The 25,078-nt window shown below is 32.1% G+C and overlaps 1 protein-coding gene across 1 annotated transcript in view; it reads right to left on the reverse strand.

Moving 5' to 3' along the window:
- Positions 1-6,976: 6,976 nt before the first annotated feature.
- spidey (hydroxysteroid 17-beta dehydrogenase 12 spidey) overlaps positions 6,977-25,078 on the reverse strand; it is a 31,515-nt gene continuing 13,413 nt past the window's right edge. The window contains exons 2-7 of the mRNA XM_068767289.1: positions 18,711-18,757; positions 15,153-15,228; positions 14,192-14,360; positions 11,616-11,784; positions 10,126-10,439; positions 6,977-7,020 (exon numbers count right to left, since the gene is read on the reverse strand). Of these exons, the coding sequence (XP_068623390.1) occupies positions 6,999-7,020; positions 10,126-10,439; positions 11,616-11,784; positions 14,192-14,360; positions 15,153-15,228; positions 18,711-18,757 (797 nt within the window). The 3' untranslated portion in view covers positions 6,977-6,998. The remainder of the gene's footprint in view (positions 7,021-10,125; positions 10,440-11,615; positions 11,785-14,191; positions 14,361-15,152; positions 15,229-18,710; positions 18,758-25,078) is intronic.

Consider the following 25,078-nt stretch of genomic DNA (forward strand, 5'->3'; position numbering starts at 1 on the left):
ACAACGATGATTAATTTCTATTTTTATGTACTTATAATTATATCTATCTGCTACAGAAGCTCAACTTATTATTGTTTTTACAAATATCTTTAATACAGTATAAAAGTACGATTGCCGACCTTATTATCGCTTAAAATCTTTTTCTCATTGTAATCAATATTTTCGAGGAACTTATAAAATTATTTTTTTTTAAATTTGTTGCTACGATGAAAGAGACATTACACGTGAGTACACTGTAAAACTGTACAGTTGTGTTTATAAGAAAAATGAATATTAGACCGCGGCTACAGAAAAAATTGCATTTAATACTATCGATACCAACCGGCTCGAAATCTTCCCAATATTATTCTCACGTTTACTTTAATAATATTCAATCACATTTTTCACAACAAATTCTAAATTCTTGTAAACTCACAGGATTCAGAGTAAATAAAAGTATATAAATATAGGGTCACTGGCGACGTTTTATTTTTACAAATGTAGACATATGTTTCGAAAATAGACAAAAACTTGATTTTTGTCGCCTTTGTTTAGACTCTTCATTTTAATAGAATTATACGAGTTGTCACAATGTTTAACATTTTAAATGATATATTTCAAAATTTAACACCTTTCTTCAATCAGTTGACAAACAAGGTACCATAGCACTAATAGGATAACTACAACGCCGAGTACCAATAAGAGCTGATGGTTCACATTGATGCTTCCTGTGTCAGTGTTGGCAACGTTCTTCTTTGAACTTCTAATTCGCCATACTTCACTCATCCTTAGTTTTTGGTATTTTATTTTTTATATTACGACATTGTAAATAATTTTCTTTCTACATCTTGCTGACATTACTCGTTTGATAACAGCGGCTATTCTGTGTCAAATGTTGATATATTTTTTTTAGATGTTTACAGAAACTGGCCAGTGTAAACATAGTAAATTGAAATAAAGGAAATATATGTTATATTATTGTCTGTAAATAAATTTAAACGCGTACCTACTTGTTCATTAAAATTTTAGAATACATATATTTATTTAGGAAGAGTAAATAATGAAAAAAGCGTGTACTGCCTGAATCAGTAATGGAAATAATTAACTTACGCGGGAAAAACAAACAGGCGTTCAAATTTAGTCCTCGGATGCTTTTGCTAGAAAAAATGGACATTACTACTAATAAGATTTATCACCCTTCTGTTGTGAAATGAAATAAAACTAATCGGCGGTGACCTTAATGGGCACGTTGGCCATAAAACTCCAAATGGCAGTGAACACCATGGCGGTTTTGGCTATGGCAAGCTAAATCAAGAAGGACATAGTATTTTAGATTTTTCAAGTAGACACAATTTAATGATCATTAACACATGCTTTGAGAAAAAGGAAGAGCACCTTATAACTTACAAAAGTGGAGGTAAGAAGACGCAGGTTGATTACATACTGGCAGAAAAAAGCTTAATATCTAGATTCAAGGACTGTAAGGTTATCCCAGGGGAAGCATTAACAAGTCAACATCGAATACTTGTTACGAAGTTCAAATTGCGGAAACCACTGAGAAATGTCAAAGATAAAACACCAAAAAATCAAATGGGCTAAACTGAACGGACCAGAAGGAAACCGCTTGTTAGAATGTATTACAAACTATTTAAAATCTGACTTGGACAACAAGTACCAAAACGTAAATGAAATGTGGTCCAAATTCGAAGATCTAACGGTCCCGGCAGCAAAAACTATACTAGGAGAGTCAAAAGGCATAATTCCAAATAAAGACCCTAGTTGGTGGAACGATACCGTGAAAGCAGCAGTGCGGAACAAAAAAGAGCATTTCAAGGCTTGGCAAGATTCGGAAAATGACGAGGACCTAAAGGCATATAAAATAACCAAAGCCCACACCAAAAATATCATTGCCCAAGAAAGACAGAAAGCTAGAGATAATTTCTATAGACAGTTAGAGGAAAACACAGACGATTATGATATATACAAAATTGCTAAGCAGCGCCAGCGCAGTACATTGGACATAAACATAAATAAATATATCAGAGATGTTAATGGTAAACTCTTGACCTCAAATAATGACATCAACAAAAGATGGAAAGATTACTACGTCGAATTATCCAACGAAGAATTTCCAAGCGAAAAACTCCCCTCCATACGTGTGACCTCAGGGCCCATCGAAGCCATAACAGAATCCGAAGTTAAAGTAGCGATACTAAAGATGAAGAACAAGAAAGCTACAGGGCCAGATCAGATACCTGCGGAGATATGGAAGCGTGGAGGAATGGTAGCTATAAGGTGGCTTACGAAACTCCTAAATCTTGTCCTCACGACCGGTACAATGCCAGACTCCTGGCGGAAGAGCTACTTAATACCATTTTACAAGCATAAAGGAGACGTTTCACTTTGTGGAAATTACAGGGGGATAAAATTAACATCACACACTTTTAAACTCTTCGAAAGAATTATTAATAATAGACTGCGGCTGCTAACAACGGTCACGGAAAACCAATTCGGCTTCACTGCTGGTAAATCAACGTCGGACGCAATTCAAGCCATGAGAATTATTATGGAGAAACATAGATGCAATAAAGAAGATTTACATATTGTCTTCATTGACTTGGAAAAAGCTTTCGATAGAGTGCCAAGACAACTTGTATGGCAAGCTCTCAGGTCTCAAGGCCTCCCCGAAAAGTATGTCTCCATAGTAAAAGACATGTACTACAACTGCGCGACCCAGGTGAGAAGCCCGGCAGGACTCAGTGACCCGTTCGAAGTAACAGTTGGCGTTCATCAGGGATCCGCACTTAGCCCATTATTATTTAACTGCGTCATGCATTACCTCACAAAGGATATACAGAATGCCTTACCATGGTGCCTTCTATATGCAGATGATATTGTTCTTGCAAACAAATCAGCGGATGATTTGCAGAGAGACCTGAACCTATGGATTAGAGAACTAGAATCCAACGGCCTCCGCATAAGTAGATCCAAAACGGAACACATGCACTGTGCATTTGCACCTACACCAACACAAGGCCATAGCAATCTGAACATCAGTGGCATTCCAATACCATCCGTCACTAAGTTCAGGTACCTAGGGTCGACCTTAAGTATCGATGCAGACTCAACCGCTGATGTCAAGAACAGGGTACAAACTGCATGGATGAAGTGGAGGGAAGTGTCAGGCGTTCTATGTGATAACCGTATGCCCATTAAGACCAAGGGTAAAGTCTACAAAGCAGTTGTCAGACCAGCTATGCTCTACGGCTCGGAATGCTGGACTGTAAGTCAGAGACACGAGCAAACACTTCATGTCAATGAGATGAAGATGCTTAGATGGTCGGGTGGCGTCACTAGAATGGACAAAATACGGAACGAATATATGAGAGGTTCGTTTAAGGTAGCTCCGATCCCCAGCAAATTACAGGAAAAAAGATTACGATGGTATGGCCACATTCAACGGGAACCAGATAACCACGTAGTAAAAACTGCCTTAAGCCTCCCAGAATTCCCAAGAGGGAGAGGGCGTCCAAAAGCTACGTGGTGGTCTAATATCAGAAAGGAACTGGAAACCCTTCAACTTGATGCAGGGACAACCCAGGATAGAGTGGCCTGGCGCAAATTGATAAGGAGACCCGACCCCAAATAAAGGGAAAAGGGAAAGAAGAAGAAGAAGAAGAGATGCTTTTGCTAGAAAAAATGGACATTACTACTAATAAGATTTATCACCCTTCTGTTAATTGTATTAAAAAAATATATTGTAAGTCAATAAAAATAAATTAAGAGAATTATTATACGAAGAGATAAATAATTGAGTAATTAGATACTCAGAGTTGCAAATATTGAGATTTTTCAGTATTCGATTCAGTTTTGTCTAATTATCAATCAAAACAGACGCAAATTTCACCACTAAATTTGGTTACTATCAATATCTCTTATTATCAATATCTCCTAAGAAACGCCTTTATAAATTATAAAGCAATATTATAATTAATATATTCATTGCGAATAAAATCAGTTACCACATTTTAAAATTGTTTTTTTTTTGTTTTATCAGTGATAATAAATGTTACATATTTACTAGCTTTCTTATTTTCATAAGTCTGAACACGTCCTATCTCTGAGAGGCGACTGTGTGTCCTTGAAGTGAAAACACAATCGGATAATATCAGGTAGTATATTATCTTAAACCTGTTTTTTATGTATTTTGTATTAGTTATAATAAAGTAAATATTTAATAAAAAGTTCGAAATTTCCCATCGGTAGGAGGACTAAGATTTACAATCACAGTTCGCTTGTTCGATTCGGTGATCGAACAATCTCGGAAGATACAGTCTTGTATAATTCACACTTTGTACTTAATTTGGATCGGATTGCTGTTCACAAAGATGTTTCCAGAGGGTGCGCAACAGGGTGCTCTGCGTACCGTAATACGCACTATGGTCACAAAAACAATCACAAACTCGCCTACCAAGCGTGGCAATTACGGTACATTACCCAATAGATATATTTGTGAGAGGCGATGCAGTGGGCGTCTATGGGCTGAAACGACTACTCTCTTTGAGTAGTGGCTTATGTTTTAAGTGAACTTAATTGATACCATTACCTTAAACACACTGTCCATTAAAAAAAAACTTATCATTTTAGTCAAAGATCACACTAAGCCTGCTAACGTCGAACTCTTTGCTTCTTCTTTACCACTAGCTCCTACAACTGCACTTGTGAACCTGAGAATACACAGCTTCGTCACCGCCGCTCGCATGTCATCACCTGTTGGAACAACGTCTGGTCCGCTTGCCGTCTCTTTTCTTCTGAATCATGTTCTACCTCTGTCATTTTAGCCAATAGACATCCACTGCAAGTCATTGGCCTCTTCCATTGATATCTTTGGGGGATTTACCATAATCGCCACGCTTGGCAGGTGGACTGGTGTAATGTAGTATTATAGTACGTAGAAGACGCTATGCCCATCTTATGGAAACTTGTCTGTGAGCAGTGAGTCCTATATAATTAATGCATAAAGTGAGAATTACATGAGATTGTATCCCGGGAACCGAATCCGCACCCTACGATCGTAAGTCTCAGTTCTCTACCACTGAGCTACCACTGCTCGGACATATCGATACCATTATCATACAAATTGTAACGTTTGAATTTTTTTCAACTTTAAAATTATACTTTATCTAATCAGCCTTTTTACAACTGCGAAACTTATCTAATGTTCTTGGTTGGTGCGTAGTATTAACATTAAGAGAGTTTTTGTTAATTTTAAGATGTTTGAAGTAATATTCGTAATTATTGTAGCGTTTTTTGCTAATTTTGATGCTAATAACAACATCATAACATTATTTTTCAACGCATATTAACTTACATGTAAGATTTCAAAGAAAGTAAAGTGTGTATATTCCATTTTTAACCTTCCGTTGTTTTATGGAAAGATAAGATGAAGTTTTTTTTTTCCTGCAAAACCTACTCGCATGAGTGTATACATACCACATATAGGATTGGGCATACTGACATTCCTTTATTGTAACCAAAAATTTGAAAACTTAATATAATCATTATTTAACACTAATCATACCTGTACTTACTAGGTACCTATTTCTACCATGCTTGAATGTATGAAATATGGTTGTTTGGAAGGAAATAATTAAATTGAATAATAAAAAGTAAGAAAAATAAAAAAGTATAACAATTGCAGATAGATTTCTAAGAAAAAGTCAATAAAAATGTACAAAATCACTAAGATGATACGTGTATTTTCAATGCTAAAGTTCAAAATTGGTCATTTGACCCATTATGTATGTTTAGTGTTAATACCTTTTTTATTTATTACTTTACTTACATACTTTTTTCAGCCAATATATGCCAACAGGCTCAGGCCTCCTTCAGGCCTGCCTGCATTCAGCGATTTTCCGTCACCTAATCTATGTCGTCGGACCACCTAGTGGGCCTTCCAACCCACTCTACCTAACAACCTATTAATCAATATAACACGTTAATTATAGCCTAATATTTAATAATAATACTGTGAACAGAATTTATAAGGTAAGACTGTTTTGCTAGAAGATGTTCAGAGATACCACCATGGAGCTGATAGCAGTCGCTTAACAAAATTGAGCAAATTTCAATCTAGATGTACCATTCCATATCCCAAGGGCACAATAGAAATGATAGATAGAAAGAGTGAGTGGATATGATCATAAGCAACAAATGAGTTTATCACCAAGCAGTAATTATTTATTCTCTGCTTATATATACGTAGTATGTTATGGAGTAAAAATCACGAACCGGCAAATGCAGCATATGACATCTGCACACGAGGTGGACACAGAGCCTTTTTAATAAGGTTTTTTTTTTAATGGCCCCCGCTATTGAGGGCCTCTCGTACCCCTTAGGTGGGACAGGGTCTTTATCGGCAATTTAATTTTTTTTTTCACTTAATTTTTTATTTTCATTCTCTACTTTCATTCTATTCTTTTATACCACAATTCTGCTTTCTTTCACTTTTGCTCTGTGTCCTTTCATTCCTCCCTCATTACTTGTTACATTTTATCTTTTTTCTTCCATTTACATTTTTATCACACTTTATATCACATTTGAGTTACATTATATCACCTTTTTATTGTCTATTTTAATTTTGATTTTTTTGTATAACTTTTTAAATTATTTTCTTGCAGCATGAGAGGAATTCTTCCCTAGTTTCCTTTCCGCCTATCAGGGAGGCTATTGTCTCCTCCCTGATTTTAACGCCAGTTTTAATAAGGTTGAAATCTATGAGGTATATGTCCAGCAGTGAACGTTCTATGGTTGAAATGATGTTTGTTGTGAACATACACACTATTACAATTATAATAAAAATATTTTTTAAAAAATTTCAGTTCTTTTGCAACGTTATCTAGAAAGAGGTATAGTTGTGATATGAAATAAATTATAAAAAAAAAACAAAAAAAAGTTAAAACGACATATAATTATAACAAAAAATAAGTTATTTTAAACTACTAGTTCTCGCAAGGAATTCAGGCTTCCATTTTTCCTTTCCTGCAAAAGATAAGTTATAATTATTTCATATCTCCTGATAATATTCAAAATGTTAACTTTATTTCTTAATAAACTGTGCAAATGTTTAAATAGCAACCCATCACCAACGAACGATATTTACAAGACATTTAAGTCAAACTGTACTTGACTATATAAATGACTTATCGTTTAAAGCTATAAAACAGTCACAGTATATAGGTACTGCGAATCCCTGGAGTAAAGATAGCTTTTATTTAAACAATTATATACAAAAATTTAAAAAGGAAATAATTATATAACTCAAGAATTTATAGACGTTACCACGTTGTCGGAAATTAAACAAAGTGTGTGTATTTACGATTAATTTAAACAATATTCGAAATGAAAAAACCAAACAGGATATATATATATCTTGTGAATTTCCAGTTATATTAATTGTATGCTGATTTTTGCAAATTTTATGATATTTGCATATCATAATTATGATAATTGCGTGGATACAAAAAATCGTTACTATGAAATCTAAAATCCTTGTGTATTTAAAAAAAACTTAAGCAAAGTTTATTTAATTTTTACGTAAATTGTACATAAAAATAAATTCATAATTTGTTAATTTAACAAAAGATGGATTACATCTCTATTTGGTGTTAAGATAAGTCTAGCACCTGTTTGTATGATAAATGCTGCAGAACTAAGAATAATAGGCGAAAGAAACTTTAAAAACTACATGTTTAATAAATATTCACATAGCCTGGAGGTAAACACACCATTCCCGAAGTTGTGATGTATCTTCTAAGTATTTTTTTTAAATCTAGCAAAAGAAGCTTTCTGAACTTGTCTTGTCGCGTCGTCCGGAGATTCGAGCACGTGCCTGTCTCAAGACGGCTCGGCGTTGAACGTACCGGTAGGAATTGTAGTGAAGGTTGTCCCACAATTAGCGAATTTAACTGATAGTTGAATAAATATCGTTTTCTAGAGATTTCAGTAACCACGCAATTTTCTAGCATATACCAGATTTTGTTATACTAAACTTAAAAACTTTTGAAAAGATTTTTTCAGTAAGAAATTTTTGGGAAAAAATTCTTTTGTATGAAATAAACTTATAAACATATTAAAAGCTGATAAGGTATCAATTTACAAGTAAATTATCAAATTAGTTATTTACAATTCAATTAACAAATAGGGTAAATTAAACTATAAAAATGTTTTTTTTCACAAAGCATTTTATTTTTTTTATACATCATACATTTTATACATACAATACCCGTCTAACTACAATATGTGCTGTTAACAAAGAATGTATATCACTTCAGCATTTGAAGCTCATTTTAAATTCAACCTACTACGTAAAATAATAAATTAAATAGTTAAATAACATTCTTTGAAAACAGCATACTAGACTGTTCACGTATTATTTATTAGAACCAATAAAGCCACCTCATTTCCATACAGACCGTTAATCGTGATATCAAAGTTATTAAATAACACCTGAACACATTTTTAGGCTTTAAACTACCACCAGTATTATTTCAGTTAAACAACATCGGGAAACATCCATAACGTGCGTAAATCTAACATCAATTTGTTCTACTGTTTTATGTTATTATTTAGGGACAGAATTATTTATTTTGCGGATTCTATTAATGAAATTGTATGAACATTATTTTTATATTTCACTACGAAACCACCACCTCTTGATTCAATCATTTCATTTCAACCAGGAACTCTCTTATCCAAGATATTTGTCAAAACATTTAGACAGATTTGTTTTAAGAATAATAGATACGCATACGTAGATACCACTACGTTTATAACGCCATTATAAATTAATTATTCACGAATATTTCTTTACGCACATAAACGACTATAGGCAAAATCGTGACGCTTAAATTTCTTTAATAAGCTTGAATCGTGACGAGTAAATAAAATAATTTTTGCATTATATCACAAAAGGCCTTTTTAATTCAGTTCATAGTTCATTAAACAAAATATCTTTGGACAATATATACACAGCTTGCTGACGCGAGTGGTATAGAATATACCCATTAACGTCTTATATTCTACGCTTGATGTTTTTATCAAACAAAACTATCAAGAAGGAAATTTACAAATTATTAAAAAATAACTGTAATATCCCATGCATCGCAATAAAATATATTTACAACTTTTGTAGCACGTATTTACTTAAAAGGAGTAGCCATATTAAACATATAGTATTATATCAGGGGGGCCAAACCTGTGGTTCGCGAGCTACATGCGGCTCTTTGAATTATTATTTGTGGCTCGCGTTAAATGTAACCGAGTTCACTTTTCAGTTTTTTAATTATATTTTTAAAAATTGATATTGTTCCGTATGTGTTTAAAAAATTTCTTTTAAATTACTGTTATATTTAATTTCAAAACACATTTTGTACTTTTGTAAAAAAAAAATTATGCTTCTTTGCATATCTTGAAAAGTTTGCAGCACGCGAGGATTGTCAAATTTTTAAAAATGGCTATGGTTATGGCTATAGTCAAAGTGCTTGGTTACCCTGGTATATACACATAAAAGAAGGTTAAACATGGTCGCCTGTGTAATTATTGGGCAATATAGTAAACATCCTTACCTTTTTTTGGATAAATTTTTACAAATGATTTACAAATGACATAACGAAAAACTTAATAAACAATATTTATAATTAACGTAATTGTGTTTGGTTTCCATAGAAGAGTAGCATGCAATAGTGAAAGTAGAAAAAAACTTGTGAAAATATACATTTTTGTGAGTGTGGCGTTTTTGAAAAATTAAATTAATTTCGTGTTCTTTAAATCCTTTAAATTTGTTATTATATTCGAATATGATAATGAAATGAAATCATAAGATCTACAATTACATTTTATAGATACATAACGATGTTTTCTTTTAAAAATATTCGAAGAACAGACAGAAACAAAAGGCGACAACATAAAATCAAAACAAAAGTTACTTGAAATGTCGAAGTTTATAGGATTCAAATAAACACGATGGGAACTACTGTGCGATGTCTATATGTAAAATAAATAAATAAATTTTTCAATTAGATCAAGACATGCAAAATAGTTCAGTCATAATTAAATTAAAGATTATAGAATTATAGTTTTTTATACTTCTTCAATATCTTTCTTCGACTGTTTTCCATCGAGCGTGTAACAAGCCACACCCCGAAGCGTCCAGTTAAGGCGTGAATTGCGTTTATCACATTTACGAATAAAGCGTGAGGCAAGTATCCAGGAGTCCTCGACGTGGTGCCCACTAAGCTGATGGCGGATTTAACAAAAACTTTAGCTGTCGGTGCGAAGAATGTGCTACGACGTATGCCGGACATGTTTGAGCACACAAATCCGGGTAAAACACATTGTACAATGATGCCTCTTTTGCCGTATTCCATCTCTAGACCTTCGGAGAACTTATCAATGTAAGCCTGTAAATGTACAAAGAATTTACTACCACATCTCCTTTATAAACGTACGGCGACACATAACATACAGGCCCTTCGCATCCAAAAAGGGTTCTAAGATACGACTATCATTCAACTAAATAAGACAACACTGAAGAGGAAAGAAATGCATTCCGAACAGTTAAATAAGTCCCCTAAATCTCTTACCTCTCTTGCACTTGGTCATCGTTTGCCATTGCAGTCATGTAATCAGATAGATAATGGAATCATACTTTTATACGTCCGTACAATACAACTGATTATTGATATTAAACATTGATAAAAATTACAACAGCTTGTATATCCTACCCAAAAATATATTGCAGAATCTGATTACTATCTTTGTATACAATACTTTACTCCCTCGACTCCCCTTGCGGGAGTAATTTCGTAAAATCTTAGTTGAACGCTACTTAGGGAATTGAATATTCTTTCCAAAAATAATTATCAAATCTTTACGCCTTATATAAATATAGGTTATAGGCCTTATATATTGGTTCTAGGTGTATCACGATTATCAAGTACTTAGGTGAATATCTATTTTATATATGTATAAATATACACGTGTTTATATATATATATATATATATATATATATATATATATATATATATATATATATATAAGTGCGTGTATATAACACACCTAACTTGTAGGTATGATATAAGAAAAAACTATAATGAAAAAGGAGTTTTATGACATACGATAGACAGTAATGACTATGCTTATTTTTTATACAGCTATAGAAAAACATTCTCATAAATAAGACTTTCTCGACTACATACTTCATAAACTAACTGTTATCATTAAAGTCTATTGTTTTACGTAATTTTTGCCCTGATACTGATATCGCTACTTTAAAAATGAATTACGTTATCACATAAGACTCCTAAAACGTACAAAACATTTGTACAAAAAGAACAAAATAAAATAATACACAGAGCAATCAATTACATTGACATGTATTATGATACTGGTATTATTCTTGAACATCGCATTAATTTTAAATTATGATCTGTATTTTAGCGACTACCTTTGCATAGCATAGCGGTGATTATCACATATGTATGTGAGACAGTTGATCACCGATGCTTTTAGTGGACTAATGATAATTACTTAGGGTGTTTAGTTTAATGAAAAAATGATGAAAATGACTCATACCTTAGTTGCTGCGTAGACAGTAAGGAGGGGACTCGGTATCATTGAGGATCCAGAGCCGATGTTGATGATGACGCCTTTGCCTCGCTTGAGCATACCAGGCATTATCAACCCAGTCATGCGAGTAGCCGACACGCAGTTCGTCCTCAGCATATTATCCATAGATTGTTCCCTGGTGAAATCATTATTAAATCACTGTTGTGTCTAAAGATATTTCCATATAATACGGGTCAATTACCAGTCAGGTTTCGTACTGTCAAAAGTTATCGACCTGACGCAGTAAAATAAAAAAAAGTTATTAATAAAAGGTATTTTAAAGTAATCAATTCAATGACGAAAAAATAATTACTAATTTTATACACTGCTATACTTAATCCTTTCTCGACTTCTTTGGTTTTATTTTACGTAAAACATTTGCCACATATGGGCATGTGTTTTTATTTACTTTATGGTGAGTACGGGAAGAGGAAAGTGAAGTTTTAACAATTTTCGTAACAAATTTTAATATTATTTTCCGTAATAACATTCTTTGTGGTATAGAAATTATTTGAGCTTTACTCCATATTTGCGCTAAGCAACTCTTTCGGCGATTCTGTATAGTTTTAATACAGATTAAGTGTTTTTTATCCATATTTTCTTTTATAGTGTGAGATTATATTCTGTGGAGTTTTTTTTTTCTTAAGGAACGCTCTGAAATACTCGTAGAATGATTCGTAAGACTCAACTAGGACAAAATCGTATCCGTTTCTGACACAAATTCATTATCACCGAGTAAGGACTATAGATATAACCACAAGCGACATTGTGAATTAGGTGCAATCAAATTTTCTTCAGTTGAGAATTATATAAAGTTCAAACTATTTATATATAATAATACAACCATGCGGACATAAAGAACTAAGTGGCAAGTCATAAGATACTTAAAGCACATTAAACGATATTTAAAATTCATAAACTTTTTAATGGCTGCCTATTTGGACGCCTCTCGTTCGCGTAACTTAAATCTATGAGAGGGACTTCTTTTAAATGATTTTTCAGTATTTTTTTAAAAAAAGTTATTTATATATATAAAGTAAATTTTCGATAGTTAAGTTAGTCGCTGAATGCGAAAGGCACAAGACAGGTCATCGTGGCGATCTTTGGGGAGGCCTATACTTTGCAGAGGGCGTCTATCGGCTGAAAAGAAGATACTTTTCGATACAAAGATACAAATAACTGTAGAGCTAAGTAAAATAAACATATTTTGCTATAGTTATGAATGTAAAGTTTATATTGACCCTTTCAAATCTTGTCCCTTTAACGACTGTTCCACTCAAAGTGCTCTGTTTAAATAGTAAAGGGCAGTGAGTAAATAAGCTCTATCTTAATTAGTCTCTATCCGTCTCCCAGGAGCCGCGTAACGCCGAGATGATAGTCGCTTTAATTAATATAATCGCTATGCCTTACATTTGTAACCTAACCTCTGTAACGAACTACTCCGATTGTTAGACCTCGCTTTCATTATTATTACTTTACTGATAGATAAACGTCAATCGTGTGGAATCGATGGTAAATATTCAACGCTTAAGTCGTCAATTCATTTCCTAGTTGACAGTATTTTTTTTTAAAAAACGAGTTTTTGCATTTGTTTAATTTCTTGAGTAAGTTCGCGTATAAATTATTCAAGAATAAATGACAACGTCATCAATTTATAACAAAAAAAATTCTATACATTTAAATGCGTTGCCATCGTCGTTTCAGCTCTTAGAGACCCACTGCAAAACATACACGCATCTCCCGAAGGATATTCCCAAAGGACATTTTCATAATGTGGTTACGCAAAGGACACAGCTGCCCATCCTCTGGAAACATTTTGTAAACACCGGCAATCTCACGTAATTAAAGCACAAAGTGTGAATTATATAAGATTGTATCCCGGGAATCAAACCCGCGACCCCCATCTTGTTCCGAAGTTATTAATTACATTATAACTTATATTAAATTTACTAGTATTAAAGATTATTATTTGTCTTATCTCCTTTATGCAAAAAATGTACTTACTCCATTTTTTATCTTGATCTGAATATACCAGTGAAAATTTCTTGCTCGTAAATTCTGTATATTTGTAATACTAATAGAGAAAAACCCACATTTTGTAATGCTTTCTAGTTTAGTAATTTTGTTGTAATTTTCGAAATGTCAAAAAGTTTACTGAGAAATTATCAGGTCAGTTACATAAATCCATTTTAAAATAATCTTTGACATGAATTTTTAACTACAAATAAACATTAGGTTCGATGTAGGAGGATCTTTTGAAAATAAACAATCAGAGTGCTTCTGATTACCTGTGGATTGCTTAGTGTAAATAACACTAGAAATATAAGTTCATAGTGTGTGACACTTTATGTGTGTAAGTACTAAGCTTGTACATCTGCACAATCCTAGCATATGTTGTTCAATATTATCAATGTCTTGTATCGTCAACCTTTGTTATCTCAGATCATTAAAACGCTCATATGAATTTATCGCATGTACCTGCGTTTACAAAGGCACATTTGCGTTTTATTAGACGCGTAAAAGTCAAAGACGAGCTCGCTCACCAATCGGGAACGTCAAGGAAATACTCCGGATAAGTGTAAGACACGCCCACATTGTTAACCAGAGTGCCAATCTCGAGGTCCGCAATCTCTCTTCCTATTTTCTCATAGATAGCCTCGCCGTCGCTGAAATTCACTTGAATTATCTTCGTGCTCACTTTGAAGTCCTTTTCTAAGAGAAAAAAAAGGAAAATGTTCATAGAAACCAATAAAAGTAAATTGACTTTCTCGCGTTAGCCATCTGTACATAATTTCATACAACTTTGAAAAAATAAAAACATTCAAAATTTCGTTAACATTGAATGTAATTATACCAAAATACAACGATAATCGATAAAAATTGATACATAATTTAAATTTACTGTGTAAAAACAAAAATATATGTTAAAAAGCAGTTAAAAATCATGAAATACAAACAATTTTTTATGTCACGGAGGGCGGTAACAAGGTCCTTTGCATGCCCTTTACTTGTTTACAATGCCGATCAAAGGTGACTTTACCCGGTTTTTATTTTATACAGAGCCATGATTAGAGACTGTATAAACTATTATCAGAAAAGAAAAACACGAAACAAACCCGAATAACAAATATTTCTTCTGCACAGGCGATCGTCGTACTACAGAATTTAAACTGAGTACTTATTTTACCTAAATTACCACCTGTTACCGGCCCGTGCGTGACCCAAATTTTAATATTATTTACTTTCTTATTATAACAAAAAAATACAATATTGTAGACGAATATCATAACGTGGCATTTGAATAGAAACAAAAATAAATAATGCTCCGTGTTTGACTACTAAAACGACAAACTTGTTTTAGAATTTTTTTGGTACAATATTATTAAAAACAAGTTCAATTCGATGCAAGCAAAGTCGACTTACATTAAATATATATCATATTTGTTGTATTTTGACTTAAATACTGTCTAAATCTAAATTTAAAATATTTATTATTATATTTACCCAATTCCTCTGCGGTATTCTTCAATTTGTCCATAGATCGACTGACTAGAACGATATCACAGCCGCGGGAAGCCAACTATAACAAAAACGAGTTTCAACAAAATAATATAACATAAATTTGTCATCATTGTCATTATTGGATGCTAATAGTTATTAAATTAAAAATAATTTAACGTGAATTTAAAAGTAATATCTTATATCTATACTTATGCGTATGCTTTTCAGCAAAAATATTTATCCAACAGAAATATAGAGGCAACTGAATCTTAAACAGGTGATGTTTACGTCATTTTTTAGTAAATAACTTTAAAGTTATACAATCTATGTATGTATTTCCAATCACTGTATTATATGGTCGCTCTGAAATACAGAGTTACATTATCTTTATTTTTTATTTTAATATGATAGGCTTATAGCTTATGGTCAGTATAAAGTCTACATGGACAGGGATATAAAACAATAATTAATTTTGATATGTAGTAATCCGAAGTTGTAAAACCATTTTTCTTATTTATTTTATACGTTATTTCTGAAACCATTTTAAATACTATATGCCATATATTAATTAAAATAGCAAATGCGCTATATACATTTAGGCCTTTAAAGTTTTTTTACCCATAATCAATCGACCTATAAACTAGCTGTTCACCACCCGCTTCGCGTGGCCCGAAATGCTTTTATGTAGGTGTAATTTCATAAAATTGATTCTTGGTAAATTTTGAGATGCCAATAAAATTGCCCGGAATTCTGCCTCTCTCTCTCTCTCCTCACGACCTCTCTTGCTGATAATTGTCGTGAATCCGCCTTAAATGAGCGCGAAGGGAATATTCCTACTAAAACTTCAATTATCTAAAGCTAACGATTCCTAAGATATTGTGATAAGTGAGTACGTAGGTAAAAATCACTTGTATATATATACAGAAATAATGTGACTACGTTGTAAATATAAAAATAATTCGCTCATAAAATAAATTTACTAATATTAATTATCGTTAATATAGCAGATGCCAAAAAAATTGCTTCTCGCGCGTTCTCACTGCATTGTAATAAAAGTTGAAAAGAATTGACATGTGTAGGTGTTTAGACAGTATTTTAATTCGCAAATAAGGTAAAATCATTCTTATATTTACATTAGCGCTCAACCAACACGTCTAGTCTTGTATATTATTTAACAACGTATTAGCGTCTATTGATTTATTAATAACCTCATGTTTAAACTTCTTTGGTACAAAGTTCAAAAATTAAATAAATTTTAAACCAAAAAAAAAACTCATTAATTACGCACTTATAAATTTAGCGTCAGGGCAAAAAACAAAAATTTTTTAACTAATATTTTTAAGAAAACTAAATATTACGTTAATTTGTAATCTAATTGTTGTTTTAACAATGTTATAGTTAAAGTATCACAATTCCAAACCTTTGTATCATTGAACCCGTTCATGTTCTACAAACTTATTAAAAAAAAAATTATTTTGAAACATATTTTCGATTTTAAGTTTTTCGTAATTGTTTAAAAAACTTAGCAAAACATTACCCTTACTCACTCAATGTCGAGGCTATAATATAATACTACTGATTATTTTAAGATAGGTCTCTCTAAATGATAAAATATAGATTCTACTACAATTTAAAATTTGAATATATCCAATCTCAAAGGAGTTGCTAAGTAGCTGGCTCAACTCTAATCAAGCGTAATTCATAGTACGACACAATTATAATTGAGACAATTTGCAAATAAAACTACGATTTCATTAAACGTCTAGGAGAAATAAACGTGTAAAAAATTTTCAAAGGACTCAAATCATTTGCCCTTTATAAGATAATAAACGAGTACAGCATTTTGAAATAGCTTTGGAAGTTATCAAAGAATGATATTTGCATATCATCTGAAAAGTAATTATAGAAATACCGAGCAAAAGACCTTTGAAACATCCCTTTGAGAAATGGAACATCATCAACGGACCTTTTAACTAACACAAGCTCGACAAATATTCAAAGCTTTGAAGTTTTAGGTGCTTATCGCCCGTTCGTTTAAAAACCGTGTACTGTACTTTATTGCTTTATCCGATAAAATATTTTTAAAGCCTACGGTTATTGGACAGGTTGTTCGATAAATTTCGTTACTTAAATATAATTCAACCCCACACTTAAACATTCTGTTTTTGTCTACACTAACAACATTAACAAACTTGGAGTGATTTAATCGCTGTGCAGTGATCTTCACAAAATCTCTCAAAAATTATTACATATACTTCTCGCCTGCCATATTAATTAGATTTATGATTATTGTCAACAGTTGGCCTAATTGGCTTTTACAGCTACATCCTTGTACGAATATTGATTTATTAAAAAAAATTTCCAAATTCAAATAACTACAAATTTAGTTCCAAGGCGTACATCTATTTGACCGTCAAAAGGGAAGTTTAAATGCTGTAAACTTACACATAGACCTGTTTACATTACACTACCAGCACTGGTAGACATTACAGAATTTTTTTCTGTTAAAAGAGTTCGGATTTGATTTTTAAGGTTTTGGGAAACGTTTTTTCAAAAAATATAGCCTATTTTGTCCAGATTAAAATTTGATGTTCCGTTTATAAAAAAATTGACCCAGAAAGCCAATGCGGTTAAGGTAGAATGTGAACATTAGCATCTTCCCTTCTGACTGTACACTAAAACGTCCTCACAAACTTGTGAAAATTAAGGAACATCTTTAATTTACTTCACAAAACACTACACACTTTGCTAAGTACCTTTATCGATTTTTGTCATCGATTTTTCTTAATAAAAACGATCTAAGATCGTAACCTGTTATCGACAATCCTTTCCCTCTTGATTACTACTGCTAAAATGAAAAAAATAGCTTCCGTGATTATAAAAATTTTTGTTTCATTTTAAGGATTTTTACTTCTTAACCATTAAACTTTAAAATAATTATAATTCAACAATAAAAGACGAACAATTGAATTAATTTAAATATTTATAAGGTTAGATTCTTTTGTTACGTGACTTCACGGACAGTTAAAAATACACATCATAACGCAGTTTAAATTGCGGTTACTGATAATCATAAATCGAGTCATTCGTTGCCTTAGTTGAATATTATGTTTTTACGAACTTTGACAAAATTAAAAGACGATTGGTAAGAAATTTATGTAAATATTTTAAAATTCAAAGCCGGCATGCAATGGGTGTTTATTAATTTTATTTGGATTTTAAAATCATTTAGGGCATTATGTCTGCACTGGTCATACAGCGACATTTACTTCAAAACTACTGTACTGCGTCATAGAAAAGCGCGGAAGGTGGGAGCCAAGAAAATAAGAGCACTAGCGCCCTTGATGTAACAACTGACGGCGGACCGATAGACACACAGACAGACTCATACCAGAGATGCGGTACAACGGTTTCATGAGCACTATAGTGAAATAAATAAACGATGCCCTAACGGTAGAGCAGTATTGCTTGGAGATTCCATTGTAGTTTTAACTGGACACTTCTTCAACAAGAACGATTTGTATTAAAAAATTAAACAATTCTTATTAAAATGCCACATACCTCTTTAGCGTACTCCTTTCCGATCCCGTCCGTACATCCAGTGACAACTAAAACAAAAAAAAAATTAAGATGTAAAATGGATATGAAAATTCTTAATATTTAAAATTTTAATGTAATGCCGATTGTGTTCGTACAAACTACTTTAAATTGTAATTAAAAAGATACTCGGGCACTTCGTTAAGCATAAGTGTTTTAAGGCAATTAAGTACACGGATAATTATTACTTATTTTGTAATAACACTTCAAAGTAGTCGTGGTCAAAGATCAAAATCGTCGAGATTGGAATCGTCGGATTATTAATAAAAGTCATTTATGTTTACAAAGTTTTTGCTCATAAATTGTTTGCTGCGATGTACTTGACGGTTATTTCAGACTTAAAAAATTTTTCACTGCTGCTGAAAAACCCTTATAAAATCAATCTTTTTAATGAATATCGACATTTTAAAAGTAATCTAAAATGGATATTATATATTAAAATCATTATTTTAGCCATAGGTCTTGCTGGAATTTACTGATAAGACCAGTTGAAAGCGGCTTAAAAAAGATAGCCTCTCTACCATGTGGCTTGACTAACAACGCTAAACTTGCTACATACATACAATAGGATAATAAAATTGATCATGTCAGTAACGTCCAATGACGTAATATACAGAAATGAAAATATCTTCATTTCATTTTCGAGAATTAAACAGTACTTTAATAATGTTAATTGATAATTAAAAATACTACCAAAGACACAATTAGCGTCGATATTCACCTATATAACTACAAAAAGTTTACACTTCAAATAAATTCCAGCATGAGAGTTATGGCTGTAAGAAATGTTATTAAAAAGATAACATATTTCAAAATAAAGTGAAGCTAGAAACTTAATAAATTTGTTACATGCCTGAGATGCTTTAAAGTATTTACGTAAGATTAAAGCATGTAATTTACCGCATATTCAATGGCTCTTTGAGGCACGAGAAAATACGAAAAGAAAACCTTAAAGGTGTCTAAATACTAAGTTAATTAAAAAATTGCCTAGCTCGGATATTATTCCAAATGACTGACTTTTCAATTCAAGCAGTTTAATTGACTATGGGCTGCCAGCAATAGGACAATGTACAGTATTATCAATTTTACCGAATTTTGTAGGTATAAAACAGTTTCTATTTTTGCCATCCAAAAAATGAATTGCTGATTTCTGATTTGAATGGCTTCGTACATAACTATATTGTACTTTATTCGCCTGACAGTAAATAAAGTCAGATAACTTTAGTACGCGATAAGATTTTGGGTTTCATGACAAAATCAGTCCAAAATAGCCAGATCGTAATATAAACAAGGCGTTAATTACATAGGATTGCCATAGTTCACATGCAAGTTTCCAGAGAAGGGGCAGCAGTATCTTCTGCATACCACACTGCGATTGCCAACACACCTGTGAAGCGTGGCGATTAAGGTGTATCATATCTTTGGGACACATAGATACATTTAGGGTAGGCCTATGCCTTACCGTAGGCGTTTGTGGACTGAAACGACAACAAAATAATAACGATGTTGGTCATCTGTCTTTTGAATTAATATAAATAAAAAAATACTTGAGCAATTTGGAACAGGCAATCATAGTACGGAAATAAAAAAGGAGCAAGTAGCGGGGACACTTGCTAAGTTAATTGAAATGAGAAACTAGAAGTATTTTCTAACCACGCACTTTCAAAAGTTTCCGTGCAAAGAATTAAAGAGAGTTTAGAAACACCTCAATATGTTCCGAAGTGTAAATAAAGTAAAAGTCAGGCTGTGGCAAACCCTCAGGGAAAAGTTGAGTAGAAAATGGAAACATTTCCTCATTTCAAACTGTTAACGAGTTCGGATGCCAAACGATGATTGCCGTACAGGTAAGAATTTTGTTTACCGCTGGGAAAAGCATTTTCCTACGGAACTTATGAACACGGATTACAATAACCTTATATTTCTTACAATTAATATAATAAAAATTTACGTCATTGTAAAGAATAAACATAAAGAATCCAGTAATTTCATAACAATACAAAATGGTTCTGTACACAGAGATATGTTAACAAGAATCTAAATATTGAATCATACCTTCAGTGGTATTGTAGATAGTGAATATGTATGAATAAACACAAAAAAGTATTAACTTTTTACCGCTATCTGTTTTATGTAGTATGTTTATTTATTTATGTTATTATGATGTGATGTGTTATAATTTATAGTGATTTGTGTACATCATAAATACAAAGCAGTGATAAAAATAGACTGTTTTATAGAAACTTGAATCAGATTGAGATCCCATATGATAGCATCCTTCAACTTACAAGAGCAGGGGTTGAATTGTGTCCTGATCTGAGTAGAGTGTACAAAAAACTAAGACGGTAATATAGCAGCAACTACTTCCCAAGCTTTCTTATCGTTAGAAAATCTTGTATACTAAAAATATTTTTAAGAAGTATTTGATAAAGAATTTTCTAAATTTTTTTACGTAATAATATTGTAGGAGCGTAAACAATTTCCCAAAAAGTTACTAACTTTAGTTACCACAGACAAATGTACATTAGACAAAACTTTACTTTTTTTTCCAGGCTAGCCATACGTAAATCGCTATTTTTCTTATATTTATTAATATTTCTTGCACATTGCCTAGATGTATATGGTGTATACTTACTGATGTAATATTTTTACAGTGATTTTTCTCTACGAGTCTCTCATATTATAGATAGCTAAATTAATAAAAGGTTAGCGGTAATATAGACCCAAAAGAATTGGTGTTGATAGTAAAGTAAAAAGAAACAATGGTAATAGGCGTTGCTAAATTACAACTATATAGCACTCTGACACACAAAAGCCGACATTCGGCCGATATAAAACTCAGATAATTTTTAATTCATTTCGAACCCTAGCGGAGCGTGTCAATCGAATAGATCAAATATAAATCCGCCAGGTACATTTCGCAAAGCCATTAGTTTAGCAGTTTTATCAACCGTTACATGAATTTATACAACAATTTTTAAAAACAACTCGTCTGTGTTATTTATAGTTCATCATGTTAGAGAGTTTTATATGTACTGTTTTGAATATTGATTGCACTTAATAAATAATGCTTTTATCACGTTTGACAGGGGACATAAGAATAAACGTATCAGCTTAGCGAGTACATTAGTCGAAGTGTGCCAACAAGATAACGATTTATTTACAAGTCATATTAGCGCTAACAGAAAAATATAATATAAAGTCAAATAGAAAGCGTTTTACGTTCATCCGTTAGCCAGTCAGCCCACTTTCATGTTACCGTCAATAAGCCTCAATAGGGTAATCCCCCTTGTGCTAGTATTGTGATGCAGCCATGCACATTTCTCTTGGCATTACCGTGGCTGACATATTCTTACTAACTAACTAAACTGTTTCTTCCTTCCCCATTTAATTTTAAGTGTAAGACAATGTCCAAACTTTACATTTTTTTCGCAATAAAACACTTCCCGATACACAAATCCGCTGGCAACGAGTGGATTATACTAGCTTCCTATAGGTATAAACCCTAAAGATACGTATGAGTGGAATATACCGTAATCGCCACGCCTGGCGATCGCAGTATGGAACGCAGTTGACGCTGCTATCCATTCTTTTGGCGCACAGTGATACCATAACTTATTTATAGTATTAACTATTAAATGCTTCCTATTAAAAACGCACTATTTTTACGTATTTTCTTATACTTATATTACCTCTGTAGAACTATGGTCGGTTTAAGTTTTTGTTTTTATGCACTTAATTTAAAAACCTCACACTATAATGTATTTCATTGTTTATTTATCTATCAAGGTCTTCCCTATTAGGCTACCATTTAACGTTTTTGAAAAGACATTATATTTATAAGTATTAAATCTCAAGTTAAGTTAAAATTTATAATGTAAGTGATACGCTTGAAAACATCTTATAATATTATTTACGGGTGATTTATTCAAGAAGATTCAACTTTTGTTTTGTTAGGCTTCGCTTAGCGTGTTATGTATTCTGTATTTCTAGTATAATACACATTTACATGAATTATTTTAAGTTGAATTATTATACATAAAGAAAGCTATTTATGAAATAGCTTACGTGTGGGAAGAATATATTTACTAATAATTATAGCGAGAAAGTGGTTAAAATCAAAGATTTATATCACGCGCAAGACATACGACATTCTTCTCGGAAAATAAACAGCCTTGTACCTAACACACTACAGGTCAGTTCTCCTTGATCTTGTCGCGGATGAAGGTGAAAGTTACCGTAATCATTACGTCGCTAACGATTCAAAGAAAAATGAACCGTAACATAAACATGATAAGGTTCTCTCCCACAAAAAATTCAATTTTTGTGATTTCTCGACAGTTACTTCTTTTGTATTCAATGAAAAATTTAAAGTAAGTATGTAAAGAATTCGACGATTGAATTTCGGTCAAGTTTGTATGCATATTAGTTGTGCTTTGATGTAATTGAGTTATTTACTTTTTGTTACTTCCGCTTAAGCAAGTATGGTGCCCGGCATTTGATTTGGCACACGAAAAATCTTTTGTCGAAAAAAATACTATATTGACAAAAAAGATCAGTTTTAATTACTCCATATATATTCATCATTATTTTCGTTGTTAAAATTTAATGAAAATGCATTAAACGGATTTAAATCATTTTAATGCAGTGTATTGAAAATAATTACAAAGATTACATTAATTTTTATTATTGAGTACAGGGTCAAAACTTTTGTCCAATTTTAAAAAGAGGTAACTGGTAGTCCTTAATACGATTTCTGTAAATATCGTTACAGAAATACATACAATATTGTAAATATTTAAAAGTATTTTCATTGCTAAAGCTATTTGATGCTTTCAAGATCAGAGTTAATTATTAATATTTAACATAAAATAATAATATTTTAACTTGTCTGTATTTATCAGATATTTTATAAAGGAAACAGGCAACAATTGTTTTTCGTTTAAACTTTACTGTACAAATATTTAATATTTATAAATAATTTGCATGTAATTCTCTGATCTTTGACTAATATATAAGTAAATAAAAATTATAATAGCCTTTACTCTACCACAAATCTAGATACATAATACCATTAAGATTATTATTCATTCAATTTAATATTTTATATTTAGTAGAAGCATCTATTTACTATTATAATTTATTTAAATCTAAATACAAAATTCTTTAATTGGTTATTATTGGATTGTGGTGGAAGTCGCCCCTGTGGCGTAAGCCTCCCTAGCATTCTCTATTCGTTTCTATCTTCTGCTTCTCTCCTCCAAATTGGTCCGCAAACTTCTGTAAAAGTGCTGCTCATTTTCTTTTTGGTCTACCTTTCCTACTTTTTCGAAATGAAAAGAAAGAGTTATATTACATGAAAAAAAAGGAAGATAGAGAGGATACAAGTAAATACTTAAAGATACAAGAAATAGATGAATGTAATAAATAACAATTTACTAGTCATCAAATCTTATCTAATGCCAATAAAAGGATAGAGACAGGTTACACTAGACATAATTAAACTATATTGATCTGTCGTGAAATAAATATATTTCACAGTAACGACAAATATTAAGTATAGGTAGCACAGGTAATAAATTTATGTATAGCCTGAACCTTCAAATTCTCCCGTTTAAGATCAAAAGCACGTAATTAATCGGCGTTTTAATGGAATACGCGTACACGTGGAGCTTAAGAAAATTTTGTCACATTAACATGAGACGCCATTAAGAATTTCTCACGCGTACGGAGAAATTAAAATATCGCAGCTTAACACACGGAACGACTTTCCACGCAATAAAATATTTCAATTGTCTATTTTAATGTCCACAAGACAAAGACATATTAAAACAGTAGATCTTGACGTTTCACCTGACGACCGAGACTAAATCAGGACGATTGTGGATAGTAAAAACGACAATTTGCCAATAACGGTTATAAATTGCAAATATGTAATAAACAAAGTTATAGAAATCGAAAACAATTTGAATATCGAATTGTAAATAATTAATGCACATGTGGACATTTCAATCTAACAGATGTGCAGCTCTATTGTTTACGGAACAGATGTCGGTATGGAAAGCGTTAATAAAGCCAACCAGGCTGACTTGGCTCCACGTACTGCGAACATTACCAAAGTTTTACTGTATCTCAGTATAAAAAAAGCATCGCAATATACACGCGGCGCTGTTCACGCGTTTGTATAAGATTAATTACTTAAAATCGTACTCCCATAAATTTAATATAATAATATTACGACTATACAATTCGTATAGCGCATCCTTACAAAATTGTCACAAAGTAATCTAATTATTCAGACTCTCTTTCGACATTCATGATAAACAAAAGTAGTA

The sequence above is a fragment of the Battus philenor genome, unplaced genomic scaffold (assembly GCF_028537555.1).
Source record: "Battus philenor isolate CCGP_79_NKW_IND1 unplaced genomic scaffold, ilBatPhil1.0.hap1 SCAF_23, whole genome shotgun sequence".
Lineage (NCBI taxonomy): Eukaryota > Metazoa > Arthropoda > Insecta > Lepidoptera > Papilionidae > Battus > Battus philenor.